The sequence below is a fragment of the Chiloscyllium punctatum genome, chromosome 39 (assembly GCF_047496795.1).
Source record: "Chiloscyllium punctatum isolate Juve2018m chromosome 39, sChiPun1.3, whole genome shotgun sequence".
Lineage (NCBI taxonomy): Eukaryota > Metazoa > Chordata > Chondrichthyes > Orectolobiformes > Hemiscylliidae > Chiloscyllium > Chiloscyllium punctatum.
Genome location: NC_092777.1, coordinates 54,151,118 through 54,167,281, shown reverse-complemented (window position 1 = coordinate 54,167,281; position 16,164 = coordinate 54,151,118). Strand labels below are relative to the sequence as shown.

At 42.9% G+C, this 16,164-nt stretch overlaps 1 protein-coding gene across 2 annotated transcripts in view; it reads left to right on the top strand.

Moving 5' to 3' along the window:
• The window catches only part of tmem235b (transmembrane protein 235b), a 53,944-nt gene extending 37,799 nt beyond the window's left edge, over positions 1–16,145 (top strand). For both annotated transcript variants that reach the window (XM_072558728.1, XM_072558726.1), the window contains one exon: positions 12,572–16,145. In XM_072558728.1, the coding sequence (XP_072414829.1) occupies positions 12,572–12,804 (233 nt within the window). In that variant the 3' untranslated portion in view covers positions 12,805–16,145. The remainder of the gene's footprint in view (positions 1–12,571) is intronic.
• The last annotated feature ends 19 nt before the right edge of the window (positions 16,146–16,164 follow it).

Sequence of the window (16,164 nt, the reverse complement as noted above, 5' to 3'; positions counted from 1 at the left end):
AAAGAGAAATTGATGGACATTTCAGGGCCAGAACAAAGCAATTTTAACAGTTCTTTTGTATCAAGCAGTGAGGTAATCTCCTGTGATTGACTGTTTTACTCAGGGAGTGATAAATTAACTACTTGACTGAATCCTGGGCATCTGATTTCGCTGCTCCTCGGATGCTGCCTGAACTGCTGTGCTCTTCCATCACCACTAATCCAAAATCTGGTTTCCAGCATCTGCAGTCATTGTTTTTACCAATCTTTCACCAAGTCTCTGTTTTTTCATTGAACAAATATACTCAGGGGATACAAACCTTGATCATTTATTTAATCTTCTAGTTTTACTTTGTTAAAAGAAACTTGACTTTTTAAGAAAGACACGTGGCTAAGCAGTTTTAGAGCATAGTAGTCTGATGAAAATATAATGGAAGGAATGCTCCAGAATTCTAGCAGGGTACCAGAGGTGATTGTTCCTCATGGAAGTTTGTCTAATTGTCTGTGATTTATGAAACCAACCAGGATTTTTACTTGATGCGCTCAGGCAGATTGCCAGCACATTGGTTCGAGTGTTTATTGATCAAACTGTGTGAGTACAGTAATTGAAATCTTTCATAACCTCGGGATATCAAAAAGCACAACACAGCACAATGAAGTACTGTTGAAGTGTTGCGACTGCTATAACGTAAGAGAGGTTGTATGTGACAGATGTCACTCCATGTTGAGGAACTGTAAGTTCTTATAAAAGTGCCAGGATTAAAGAGGTGAAGATTTGAAGCTGAATGAGATGTTGTTCATCTGGAGCTGCGTGTCGATCTAGAGTCTCTCTGTCAGCTGTGGGCATCTTGTCTCGGAATCTCCACCATGGAGGCAACTTGGACACTAGCTCGCACACCTCAGCCCCATGAAGGTGCATGGCCTGCTTCCACACTGTAGGGATTCTATCCTGATTATATGAACATGGCAGCTGCCGGGAATCTTCATTAAAAAAAGGGGCAGCAAGGTAGCTCAGTGGTTACCACTGCTGCCTCACAGCACAAGGGAACCGGGTTCCTTGGGTAACTGTCTGTTTGGAGTTTGTACATTCTCTCTGTGTCTGTGTGGGTTTCCTCCGGGTGCTTTGGTTTCCTCCCTCAGGCCAGAGATCTGCAGGTTAGGTGGATTGGCCATGGGAAATGCAGGGTAATAGGGACAGGGTAGGGGGTTGGGTTTGCATGGGATGCTCTTTGGTGGGTTGGTGTGGACTTGTTGGGCCAAATGGCCTGCTTCCACAATGTAGGGATTCTATGAAGATATGCTGCATCCCCTCTCCCCCACATATAAGTATTACTGGGTATTGCATCCGTTCTCCCCCCATTTAGGTATTCCAGGGTGCTCTCTCTCCCCTCTACCCACAGTGTGCATACAGCTGGGCCCTGCATCTCCATCACCTCCCCCTCCTCAAGTGAGGCTATGCAGAGTAATATGATACTAAATTACTAAAGTTTGTATCAGTAAATGTTAAGTAAAAATAATAAGTTATGCAAATTAATGAAAATGCTTTGATTGCATGATTAAGTGAGTTGAGCAAACTGTGAAATATCAATCTCTCTACAAGACTCCTAAAGTGTTCTGCAGGTTGCTATCTGCTTCAGATCAGAACTTTAGTGCCCACCTTCAGTTCAAGCAGAAACAATAGAGACAGGCATTCTGTCCCTGTGTATCTGACCCTTCTGTATTTGCCTCTGCAATAGCTGGAACTTGAACCCGAGGCTTCTGGTCTAGATGCAGATCTTTTTGATTCTTGAATTCATGGACAATATTTATCACTTCTTAGCATTAAAGACATAATGAATCTTGCCGTATTTGAATAACCACTGGGAAGATTAATGAGTGAAGCTGAAAACAACTAATTTAATTCCTTCTTGACCACCCAGGACTTGAAATCTGAGTGTACGCTGTTGTAAACCTAATTTCTTCATCATCTTATTGCCTTCAGCAGCTCTCCAACAGCAGCATTTTTTAAACACACTTCTTAACTCTAATACATCATGGCACATACACGGTCCAGTTTGTTTGCATGCCCAGAATAATTGTCCAATTAAGCTTCTCAATTGATCTATTCCGTCGTGGGCTGTTGAGTCTTTGTGTGGGATTTATCAGGATCCTGTTAACATTTGCTAGATAATAGTTGATTCAGGGTTTTCCCAACTTCGTCTGTTTAATATCCAATCCTATATATTTCAATTTCATTTTATTTCATCATGTTTTGATCTTTCATACTTAAATCATCGATGTAACACTGCAGCCAGTCCATTGCATACACTCTGAATGTGATATTTTCCTAACCACCTGTTTGGAGATGTTAATACAGAGGAACCTCGATTATCCGGTATTTAATTAACGAAATTTCGGATTATCCAAACAAGATCGCAAGGTCCTGATGCTTGGCTAACTATGTTATCCGGCATTCGATTAACCGAACGAAATACTCCCTGCCTGTGTCCTTTGGATAATCGACGTTCCTCTGTACGCACTTCTGCAGCAGGTGAGACTTGAACCTGAGAGTTCTGGCTTAGAAGTAATGATACGATCATGGGAGCCCACTAAGCATTACAGATATACCCCCATTATCTAGAAGCATGTGATTGAATGGATCTTCACACAGAACTTGCTACACCATTAAAAAAAAAACAGCAATCTTCCTGGCTGGCTTTTCTTTATATATTTTTAAAATATCTTTAATCAACCTATTCAGCAATGCTACAACATGCCTCTGGAGCAGGTGTAACTTGACTCCAGGCCTTCTAGCCTAGGGGTACTGTGCCACAAAACCATCTTCAGATTTGAATACTCTTCTGCAGAAACAAAATTGCACCAAATTTAAAAAGAATTCGAACAGCCCAGGGCACAATTGTTTAATGCGATCAAACAAACAATCCCCAACACTTGCTTGCCATGTTAGCTTTATTGTCTAGACATTGAGCATCTTATTGACAGAAATAGATGCTAACAGGAAATGACACAAAAAAACATTCTGTTTTGTCAATGGCTGGCAATAAAACTGTTGTTGTGTACTCCAGGTTAAAATGTAATGAGATTTATAGGTCTAAGAATCTGAAATCATTACATTAGATTCCCTACAGTGTGGAAACAGGCCCTTTGGCCCAACAAGTCTACACCGACCCTCCAAAGAGTAACCCACTCAGACCCATTTCCCTTTGACTAATGCACCTAACACTACGGGCAAATTAGGATGGCCAATTCACCTGACCTGCACATCTTTGGACTGTGGGAGGAAGCCAGAGCACCCGGAGGAAACCCACGCAGACACAGGGGGAATGTGCAAACTCCACACAGACAGTCACCTGAGGCTGGAATCGGACCTAGGTCCCTGATGCTGTGAGGCAGTAGTGCTAACCACTGAGCCACCGTACTGCCCCTTGACATGACAGAGTTGTCATGTACAATGCAGGTTTTGAATGCCCATTATGAATCTTGAGATGGGTGTGTGGCTCCTTTGATATGATGAATGGATCCGTTCAACCATTTAATTCCACCATTACTTTCATGCACTTCACAATAGTACAACTCACTGTTCTGTCTCAATTTCAACGTACATTTATAAACCTAGCTCTAGAGTCAAAAATCCCTGTGATCAGTTGATCAAACACACGGACTTCCTATGCCACAGAGATCACCATTCCCTGGGGAAATCAGCCGTGTTCAATTTTACGTGTCATTTCCCCTTCCTCCTCCTCCTGCTGCTGCTAGGTAACATTGGACTGCTGCAGACTCATAATTATCTCATAACCATTTGAGAAAGTCAAACTCTCTGCCTGAATAATGTTTCTCAACATGTTATTAATATCATAATGGTACAGAAAATGTTTGAACAAAGAACAAAGAAAATTGCAGCACAGGAACAGGCCCTTCGGCCTACCAAGCCTGCACCAATCCAGATCCTCTATCTGGGTCGGGTCGAGGACCCAGTGTTTTGCAGCTTGTGTACCTCCTATTCTAGTCCTATGCTGTCATCACTTACATCTGGCTTGCATTGCTTTGAAATCCTGGGCATCTGGTGGATGTATTTACCAAAGTTGTCACCATCTCCAGCTGGTACTGCCCTTGTCATCCTCTGATTGATCAGCCATTCTCAGTGGCTGGTACATCCTACCTCAGAGTTCTGTTGCTGTGGAAAGTCTGTTGAAGGCTTGCTAGCTGTCTGATTGCTTCTTAATAAAGCAGCGTTGAAACACATGGTGCTGGAAAAGCACAGCAGGTCAGGCAGCATCTGAGGAGCAGGAGAGTCGACATTTTGGCCATAAACCCTTCATCATGATTCTCTTGCCATCTCTCCAGCTGGTACACAAGACATACATTGCCTCCATCAAATTCCTTCACCCAATATATTTCTTTTATGAATATGAAAATTAAAAATATCAAGTCATTACTTATGTAGACCAGGCCTAGGTTGCTTTAACATTCCTCCATGGGGGGAAGCTTTACAAAGTTTTGATGCGTCTTATTTGAATAAATGCATTCACAGAAGAAGAGAAGCACGGCCCTGAGCAGCAGCTGTTTTTGTCAAACAGTTGCAATAAAACACCAGAAATGATTCTGCTGGCTGGTGAGCAAACACATTGCAGTACAGTTGCAGGGAGGTACAACAATTATATTAAGCAGAAATAACTTCAGTGTTTGGGAGCCAGAGAAATTTGTAAGAGACTGCAGAGGCTTGGGTGTGTGTGGTATTTGCACAAGTAACTCCCCAAAACTCACAGTCTTTTAGGCTGAGCATCTGAGCTATGCCCAGATTGCACGCATTGAGCATATATATGTAGGATATTTCATTAACTATCTACATGGATTGCATCCACTCTGTTTTACACTGTTGCCAATGGGTGGAAATTCAAAGCACAAAACTGCACCTACTTTAGCATACAAGAAAATCAGAGTCTTACTTAGTACGGAAGATGGAAATGTCATTGTGAATGTTTAAGAACATGTATTGAATTCTTCAAGAAGACATCTGCAGAGGGAGGTAATTTCTGTGCAAATTAGAAATTTGATATGCTGACTGACTGTGTGGAGTTTGCACGTTCTCCCCGTGTCTGTGTGGGTTTCCTCTGGGTGCTCCGGTTTCCTCCCACAGTCCAAAGATGTGCAGGTCAGGTGAATTGGCCATGCTAAATTGTCCGTAGTGTAGGTAAGGGGTAGACGTAGGGATATGGGTGGGTTGCGCTTCGGCGGGGCGGTGTGGACTTGTTGGGCCGAAGGGCCTGTTTCCACACTGTAAGTAATCTAATCTAATCAATATTGAAAGGATGGTAAGATCGGTTTAAGAGAATAATTAGTAATAATTGAAGCATAAATGAACAGACAAAATAATGTAATTGATAATTCTGGACAGATCCTAACCAAGAGAAATGCAAATTAACCATCACAAAATAGGATGAGATTAAGCCAATGCCCAGTAAAGCCAAGAGACGGATAGAAATTGGGACAGATTGAAGGACCTCTGGGTGGATCTGATCCTGAGTCTGGCCAGGCTGACCATAAACAGGTCCAGGCAGCGGGTCATGGAGCGTTATGGCCAATTGACTGTCCCTCTTCCGTGGTTACGTCCGTGCCCGGGTGTCCCTGGAGAAGGAGAATGCGTCCACTTCGAGGTTTTCAGCAACGGTGGGCACTGATGGGCGGGGAGTATTATATTGCCCCCTCCGGTTCTATTTTGATTTAATCCTGACCTCCTCTTCACTTTTTCAATCACGTAGGCATTGCCCCTAAAGAGAAAGGGCACTGCTTGTCACTGGCAACTCGGATGTTTCCTTTCTTCTTGGTGTGGAATATCAGGTTTTCTGCACCTGTTGTTTCTTCACTGTGTCCTACACCTGCACACACACCCACATGACATGGTTCCTGTGGGGGTGGGAAATAAGCACAAGTGTAGAAAAGAAAAATAAAACCAATGAAACAAATAGAAATTGGGACAGATTGAAAGGCCTCCTGGTGGGTCTGCTCCAGGGCCTGGCCAGGCTGGCCAGAAACAGGTCCAGGCAGTGTGCTGTGGAGAGGCTCATCTCTGCAAACTGCCTGCCCCTCTTCCGCAGTTAGACTCAAGCCTGGCTGTCCTTAGAGAAGGAATACAGGGTGTCCACCAATGCTCTCGATGCCTTCATTTTGATTTAATCTTTCCCCTTCCCCTTCACTTCGTCTTCTTTTCTGGTGTTGCGACTGGGGGGGAGTGGGTGCTGTTGGAGGAAGCGGGGAGAAGTTATCGATTTTTGTTCTACCAGGAGTACCTAGGATTACAGAATGGAGGGGACGGGTTGAGTGCCCACTTTTAATTTTCGTGTCATGTTTGTATTTTTTTTCTTCTTTGTGTTGTCTGGGGCAGGGGCATGACTTCAGCTAGAAAGAGTCCTGGAGGGTTAATGGGTGGTATGAGTGCCCCCTGAGGGTAAGAGTGAAGGTCTCCTTTCATTTATGTTATATGTTGGTATGTTGTAGAAGTAGCTGTTCGAAGTTTGGATTTGGTAGTTTTGGAAGTTGTATTTTTAAATTTATACAAACGGTTTATGGTTTTCACTTGGTGTGCTATGAGTGGGGTTCTTCCTCCTGGGGATTCGCGGACACTTTCGAGATCATAGCTAGCCATTTGTTTAAGTGTTAACGGGAGTCATTCACCAATTAAGAGAAAAAAGATACTGTCAAGCCTTAGAAAAGAGAGGGTCGATGTAACCTTGCTGCAACAAACACATTTAACCGATAAGGAGCATTTGAAGTTGCAGCAGGAAGGGTTCAGCCAGGTGTTTTTCTTATCCTTTAATTCGATAAGTAGAGGAGTTGCTATTCTCATCCAGAAGAACCTCCTGTTTCAAATGCCAGGCCAAATTAAGGATGAGTGTGGGCAATTTATAATTCTTAAAGCTTTAATACATAAAGAGGAATATGGGATTCTGAATGTATCTTGGCCCCAGTGCACCCCCTTAAATTTTTAATGAATGCGTTTTCCAGGTTGATGGCCCTTGGGGAGCGTCATACAATTATAGGGGGAGACTTTAATTGTCTTATTGATCCTGAGGTGGACAGGATGCCTAAGGGGTCTTGTAAGTATGTCCCCACAATCCAGACAATTAGTGGACCTGAACAGGGAGCTGGGGTTGGTGGATGTGTGGAGACGTCTTCACCCCAAAGGTAGGGATTTCACCTTTTTTTCTAATCCACATAAGAGCTATACTAGAAATGACGTTTTTTTTGTCCCATCGACCTTTTTGAACTCTGTGCTGTCTTGCAGACTCAGGAACATAGCTGTTTCCGATCATGCGGCATTGTACACGGAGGTCAAGGCTGGTGGTGGTGGGACAGATTCCCGACACTGGTGCATGGACCCCTTCCTCCCGAAAGATAGCAAGTTTATAGAGTACTTTTTGCGGGAATTTGAAATCTTTTGGGATATCAGTTTGGGTATGGCCATAATCCATCGCTGCTTTGGGAGACTGCCAAGGCCTATGAACGGAGTTTGATTATTTCTTACTCTGCGACCCAGAAGCGACAGAGGGGAGAGCAGCAATGTTTGCTGGAGGCTAGCCTGTAGGCAGCTGTGTCAGCAGGCTTTGACAGACCATCTCTAACTAAATTGCAGCAGATTACAGCCGTCAGGGCTACTCTGAATGCTGCATTCACCCAGACAGCAAAGAGGGAAACCTCTTTTGCGAAACAAAGTTACTTCAGTACAGTGATAAACCGAGTAGCTATCTAGCGTACCTGGCCAGAAAGAAGAATGTGTCCCCCCAATCTATTAAATCGATCAGAGGGAGTGCTGGCACTATTACTTGCAATGACAAAAAGATTAATGCAGCATTTAGGAAGTCTTATTCTGAGCTGTACCGGTCGGAGGGCTGTGAGGACAGACTGATGAAGATGGAATCCTTTTTTCTGAGCCTGGACCTTCTGGGTGTAATTTCAGTGCAGGCGTCCTTTCTGAATGCCCCCCTGACAATTCAGGAAATACAGGAGGTGGTGAGGCTGCTCCAGAGTGGTAAAGTGGCCGGTCCAGACAGATTTCATAGTGAGTTTTATAAGGAGTTTATAGACACGCTGGCCAGGCCACACTTGAATATGTACAATTACTCATTTAGTCAGGGTTGCCTCCCATCTTCTTTTAGAGAAGCAAATATTTCCCTTACTCTTAAGAAAGGAAAAGCCCCAGAGGATTGCACTTCACACAGGCCCATATCGTTACTGAACTTTGACTTTAAAATCCTGTCGAAAATGCTGGCGTTAAGGCTGGAGAGGGTATTGCCTTTCCTTATAAAGGAAGATCAGACAGGTTTTATCAAGGGTCATAGGTCTATCAACAATATCAGAAGAATATTAAATATGGTCCAGGTATGCCAGCAAGGGTCGATACCAGGTTTGGTAGTCTCCATGGATGCAGACAAAGCATTTGATCGGGTGGAGTGGTACCTCTTCTAGGTCCTGAAGTGGTTTGGTCTTGGAGGGGTTTCTACCAAGTGGGTGGCAATGTTATATAGTGACCCAAAAGCAGCAGTTCTCACTGATGGTATAAGGTTGGATAATTTTAGATTCGGCAGAGGCTGCCAACATGGTACCCCCTCTCGCCTCTTTTATTTACATTGGTGATTGGGCCACTGGTGGAGGCCATCCAGAAGGATCCCAACATAATTGTCCCGGAGGTAGGATCAGGCAGGCATAAAATCACTCTCAATGTGGATGACGTCCTTCGCTTTTTAACTGATCCAATGACATCTGCGCCTCGTTTAATACAAGTGATTAATTTATTTGGTTTGTTTTCAGGGTATAAAATTAATTTCACGAAGTCAGAGGCCATGCCTGTGGGCGCCTTACTAGTAAATCTGATTTTAGGGATGGAATCTGTTTCCCCTTCCAGTGGTCACAGGGAGGTTTCCTATTTAAGCATTTTTATCACCCTGGTCTTCGATCAATTATATAAAGCTAGTTTTGTGCAGTTGCTAGAGAAGATAAAGTAGGACCTTCAGCGCTGGGAGGATCTTCTGATATCCTGTTTGGGTAGAATAGCTCTGGTTAAGCTGAATGTTCTTCTTCGCATACTATATCCCATGTGAATGGTCCCTTTGATGCTGCCTGGGCAAGCACTATTGTGGCTTTACAGCTGGCTTGGATCTTTTATCTGGCATCATAGACGGCCTCTTATTAAGCTGAATAAATTGCAGCTTCCCGCAGGGGAAGGGAGGTTTGGATTTCCCGGACTTTAAGAAATATTAATTGAGTTCCTTACTATCCTATTTGGCTGACTGGGTCTGCCAGGACCCGCGATCTATCTGGTTGGACATTGAGGCCTCCTAGGCAAAACGCCCCCTCATCAATTTGATGTTTATGGACAAGATGAGGACTGTTATGGACCACTGCAAAACCCGATTGTCCCTAACACAGTTAAAGCATGGAGAATGATGTGGCAAGGTGAGGGCAACTTATGAAAAACTTACCCTTTCACACCCATACTGGGAATGTTGGGATTCCGGCTGGGGTCAATGGACTCTGGCTTTAAGTTCTGGAAGTCTAGAGGAATCTCCTGTTTGGGAGATTTATTTGATGGGGAGGTCATGATGTCTTTTGAGCAGCTGAGTCAGAAATTTGAGCTACCTAGGAGAGATCTCTTTCGTTACTTCCAGGTTATGGACACTATACAAAAAAAAAGACTACATTGATGAGTTAGTGCCTATACGTCAGATATGGAAAGGAGAATGCTCCAGTCTACTGCTGCGCTCTTGGTCAGCACCCTCTATCACTCATTAGGAAGTAATGTTTTGAAGGACATTGAGCAGCTATGCAGAATTTGGATTCAAGAATGGGGGGTGGAAATCTCGTCAGAGGTGTGGGAGGACATTTGGGAGAACGTTAGGAAGGTTTCGATTTGTAACAGGACCCAGGCTATCCAACTGAAGATACTACATAGGACTCATTTGGCACCAGAACGGCTTGCAAAAATCAAGACAGGAGTGTCCCCAATGTGCCCCAAATATAAAATGGATGTTGGTACTCTTACTCATTGCTTGTGGTCATGCCACAAGCTTCGTAGGTATTGGGATGCCATAGTGAGTGTTTTGGAAGAGGTTTTAGGAACTGAGGTTAAGTTGGATCCGGTGTCCCTCCTCTTGGGTCTTTCAAACCTCCCCTCTTTGGACGTGAACGGGAAGAAATTGTTTAATATTCTTTCATTTTGTGTGAGGAAGAACATTCTAATGAGCTGGGTGTTGGAGAATCCCCCGGGACTTTTGGGCTGGCGTAGATTAGTTATGGAGCACATCTGCCTGTTCTTCCTTACGAGTATGGTGCACCAGAAAACTGAACTGTTTTATAGAACATGGCAGTCCTTTCTAAATTATATTGATGCAGACTTGTCGGCTATATTGATCATGGCCTTTGTGTAGCCACGAGGGCTATGCCTGGTGGTCTGGGGGCCCCTGAGGGGAAGAATCCTGAATAAATACAGGTTTGCTTACTAATGCTCCCAGTGGGATTGCGCTGAGTGTAGTAACTTAATTGAATATAATTTAAGTTACCTTGTTTTAATTTTATTTTGTTTATTTATTTTTCTTTTTTTCCTTTAGTTATTTATTGAATTGTACCTTTTGTAGGGTTTTTTTCCTCTCTCGTTTCAGCGTTTTGTGGAGCAGTAGTTGTTTCCTGTTATTGTCATTATATTGTAAAGTTGTCACTATTTTGTACTGGCTTTGTAATTTTGTAAAAAAAATTAACATTTTTTTTCTCAATAAGAATATTTACAGAAAAAAAGTCAACCACATTACTGTGGGTCTGGAGTCACAAGTAGGACAGGATAGGTAAGAATAGCAGATTATTTAACGTTACTGGCTGGGTTAGTTCATGAGCATGAAGGTACATACAGTTAAGAATTTTGAGATTAGCACTGCTTTCTGAAAGGTCTTGTGACATAGTGGTAGAGTCCCTACATCTCAGTCAGGAGATCCAAGTTTAAGTCCTATGTGTAATAATACACACAGGTTGATTAAAATAGCTTAGAAGTGTTTAACCTTGCTGTCATGGGCAGTGAAATGGAAACTCTTGCTTAGTCATTCAGGAAAGGTGGGCTTCGCTGGCTGGGCCAGTTTATATTTCACATCCATCATGTCCTTGAGAAGGTGGTGGTGAGCTGCCTTCTTGATCTGCCGCAGTCTGGCGGGTGTAGGTAGACCCAAAATACTTCTAGGTCGGGAGTTTCAGGAATTTGACCCAGCAACATTGAAGGATTGGTGCTGATGAACTAACCCAGCCAGTAATGTTAAATAATCTGCCATTCTTATCTATCCTGACCTACATGTGACTCCAGCCCTACAGTAATGTGGTTGGCTTTAATTGGCTGGGCACTACGCTATATGATGGATGGGCAATAAATACCCACATTCAATGAGCACATTTTAAAAATGTATCACAGATGGCTAAACACTCAGGTGTCACATCATCTCCAGAAATTTGCCTGACATAAGTTTCTAAAGAATTGCAACCAAAATAAATTCAAAAGGCTGGTAACTGCAGGAATAGTTCTTCCAGATCATGACCCATCCCATCAATCACACAACTAGTCAGCAACCTCACCTTCTACTTTTTACATTTAAAAAAACCCATCTGGCCAGTGAACCGTTAACAAGCAAAGCCTGATGAGGGCAATGTTTATGTGAATAAGTGAAGGGGGAGGGGAAGGATTAAATCAAAATGAAGGCATCGAGAGCATTGGTGGACACCATGCATTCCTTCTCTAGGGACAGCCAGGCTTGAGTCTAACTGCAGAAGATGGGGCAGGCAGTTTGCAGAGATGAGCCTCTCCACAGCACACTGTCTGGACCTGTTTCTGGCCAGGCCCTGGAGCAGACCCACCAGGAGGCCTTTCAATCTGTCCCAATTTCTATTCAGGTCAGAATGGTGAGTGGCTTGGAGCAGAACCTGCAGGTGATGATTGTCTCATGACTGTATCCTCTGCCTTGTCCTTCTAGATAGTAGTGTTCTTGGGTTTGGAAGGTGCTGTGTAAGGGAATTTGGTGAATTTCTCCAGTTTCTGTTTTTATTGTAGATGGTACACACTATGGCTACTGGGCAGAATAAATATTGAAGGCGGTGAATGAGATACCAATTAAGAGGGCTGCTTTGTCTGGGATGGTGTCAAGCTTTTTGAATTGTCGGAGCTAGACTCATCCAGGCAACTGGAGACTATTTTATCACACTCCTCACATGGGCATCGTGGATGGTGGACATATACAAAGGAGACAAGAGGCAAGTTACTTGCTGCAGGATTTCTAGCCTCTGATCTGCTCTTTCACCACAATATTTATCTGGCTAGTCCAGTTTTGGTTTCTGGTCAATGGTTATCCCTGGGATGTTGACAGTGCTGGATTCAATGATGGTGATGTCATTTAACATCAAGAGGCAATGGTTAAAGGTTCTCTCTTGTTGGAGATAGTCACTGCTGAGCCTTTCCCTGAGTTTAAGGTGAATACCCTTCCGTACCAATGCCCAGTTTTTTGTTTGGGATGCACAAAAATGGATAATTTGGCTTGAATTTCTAATAGTATTTGTTTTTTATGTTTCAGGTGCATTGACCCTGGCTGGGATCTCTGTATACATCGCTTATTCAAAAGCAGCCTTCGCTATTGCCATGAGTTTGTACGGACACAAGTTGTTTGATAATGTTTACATTGGTTTCAGTTGGTCCATGGGTCTGGCCTGCCTTTCTTGTGTCTTAGAGGTCATTGCTGGGGCTTTGTTTCTTCTGGCTGCCAAGCTCACTGCTGTACAGCAATGTGAGCAGTCAGCAACCATATGAACATGTTGTTCACATCCAATTGTGCAGCAGTTTGTTATTGTTTAGTACTCTGCTGAGTTCTGTGATAAGCTAAAATCTGAAATGTGTTGTGAACAGTGGAGGTATCTGTGAATACTTGTCTGCCAGTTTGGCATATACTTTCTTCTGGGTGTTAGGTGTAATGAGAAACCATACATGAGGATATGACAGAAAATGAAAAAGAGCAATATACTTGTTAAGGACGAATTAGTTGACAGTTTCATATCCATAATTATGTAGAGGGAAGTGAGGGAATTAAAACTGGTGTTCTGAACACATAATCCAGCCAATGGGTTAATTGTGCAAAGGTTGGGGCATTAAGATCATGGACACAGCAGGTATTCCCATCAGGATGAAGGGAGTGTGGAGACTGTGTTTAATTTAGATAAATGTGAGATTCTGTATTTTTGAAAGGTAAATCAGGGTAGGACATACACTTAATGGTATGTTCCTGGGGAGTGTTGCAGAACAAAGAGACCTGGGATTGCAGGATCGTAGTTCCTTGAAAGTCGCAGTAGATAAGATAGTGAAGGTGGTGTTTGGTATGCTTCCCTTTATTGGTCAGAGCACTGAGTATAGGAGGTGGGAGGTGACTTTGCAGCTTTACAGGACATTGGTTAGGCCACTCTTGGGGTATTGTGTGCAATTCCAGTCTCCTAAAGGATATTGTGAAACTCGAAAGGGTTCAGCTTTACAAGGATGTTGTCAGGGTCTGAGGTATTTCCAATCAATACCAGAATGCATCCTGTGGTATAAAGGTTGGATGATAGTAGTGTCCTTTACCACCAGTGGTGCTCAGTGTAAATAATAGATGTCTCCCTCCAGCTCTCAATGACCTCACGGCACAATCTGTAACACTCAAGCCTGTTATTCTCTATCCCTCATCATACCCAGGAAGCTGACTCTTTGGTGGTAAAACTACTGACTGGATTGGTTTCTGCCATCCATTTCCTTTCCCCCAACTGTTGCTCGAGATACCTTGAGTCTCATCTGAAGTTAAATGCTGACTGCATTTTTAGTGCACCATACAGTTCGGTGACACTGCACAGGCCTTTCCTTGACAAATCCTCAGCACAATGTTTGTGCAGCCACTTTTGAACAGGTGGGGCTTTCAGAGAAGCACTGATGAATTGTCCACTTATGTTTTCTGTGCCTTTATTCATAACTATGTTTCATCCATTTACTGAATGAGAAAGAAAAAAAAAGAGCAACGTTATTCCACAAACAATTTTTGCTGGTAATACAGTAGATAGAACCACTTACTTATAAAAATATACAAGCGATGGAAAGGGAATACATAGAAAATGCTTCAAAAAATTCTGAGAATGAGGATTATTGTAAGAAGTGAGGATCCCAGGAATGCTTGATCATGGAGGATGGAATGCTGTTTCCAGTACTGTCTGTTCTGAAACAAAACGTTTACTGAATTAATCCATCCAGCACTGATTAAAGATATAAGCATCCAACTACAGCATAATTTGGAAGCATTTTTAGCTATATAATTATTGAGACTGCACAGTAATTAACTCGAACATTCACATAATTTCCTATCCTTCACCTCTTGGGGTTAGTGATATTTTATTTCTCACTCCTGCTGTTACTACGTCACTGAGCAAAGGTTACGACAAGGAACCAGATGGTTAAAAGAAAGCAGAACAGTTGGGTTGTGACACTGCTGCCTCTATGTTATTTGCTGACCTGGGTTTCGCATTATGATTTGAATTAATACATTAATTCACCCTGAACAATATGTGATTAACAAGAGAGATGCAGGCAGGGAACCTGGTTCCAAGCTTCTCAAATACTGCTTGAAACCAAATGAGATGATGGTGAAGGATATTCCAATGACAGCTATCCCTGTCTCAAAGAAGAAACTGTTTAGTCTGTCAGTTCACTTTCTTTTCTCTTTGAAAATGTCATTAGCCTTTGTATTATCTCGTGAAATAGATTAATCATGTGATATACAATGTAATGGCAACACAGGAGAGCAGTAAGTACCAGGAAAGGTGCATTGTCACTCATGGCAACAGGCTGCATTCCACAGGGCAAGAGGGCTGATCGAAAGGATGTGTTGTGTGGTACCCGGAACGAATTGAGCAAAGACTGAACAAAGACTGAGTTTGTGTTCTGATGTTAATGCATTTGTATGATATTCCTATCTGTTAAATATTTCAGCAGGATATCTTAAACCAGGTAAACCAAATTAAAGAAATTTCGAGCGTGCCTTTGTCAGTGATATTCGCAAGCTGATTTGACCTCTATGGTTTGCCACACAGGGAGATCAGAGAATTGATTTAGTTTAGCAGCAGACGTGCAGAGAGGAGAAGACAGTGCCTCTTTGTTCTGCACAATGACTCCCCTGGGACACAGTGACTCATTGCCAGGGAAATAAATGGAACGCTGCATTGATTTCTAGTTCAGCAATTCAGATTCAGCCCCTGATTGAGAACAAGTTATGCAGGTCACGTTTGATGAGCTATCTTCACACATCAGTATTATCTGGTCAAGAGGTGTCTTTGTCCTTTAAACACAGAATATAAGAGTTGGAGTAGGCCATTCAGCCCTTGAGCCTTAATTTAACAGAATCTGGCTGATCATCCAACTCAGTATCCTGTTCTCACTTTCTCTCCCTTTGCCTTTAACCCTTTAGACCTAATAACTATATGTGCATCTGCCTTGAAATGTGCTCATTTACAGGATGTGAGTATTGCTGGCTGTGCTAGCATTCACTGCCAATCCCCAATTGCACAGAAGACAGTTAAGAATCAACCACATTGCCATGGGTTTGGAGTCACATGTAGACAGACCTGGTAGGGATGGCGATTTCCTTCCCTACAGAGCATTGATAAACCAGATGGATTTTTTTCACTGACAATCATCATCATAATTCCAGATTTTTATTGAATTCGAATTCCATCTTCTGCCGTGGTGAGATTCAAACCTGGGTCCTCAGAACGTTACCTGAGTGTCTGAATTAATGCCTTGCCATATCAGCACTAGGCCATCACTTTCCCTTAACGTACAGCAAAGAAAGATTTGAGGTAGATCCTGTCTCATGGGGATGAGTTCAACAGGGAGAAAGCGAGGACTGCAGATGCTGGAGATCAGAGTCGGGAGTGTGGTGCTGGAAAAGCACAGCAGGTCAGGCAGCATCTGAGGAGTAGGAGAATCGACGTTTCTGGTGTAAGATCTACATCAGGAATGAGTTCAACATTCAGGCAACATCTGACAAATTGTTGATTTAAGTGTCCTTCCCATTTTGTATATGCAATGAACCTTAAAAGTATTTTTTGGTGACTGCTAAGGAAGAGGAGGAGGGATAATGAGGTAACAGAAGACATT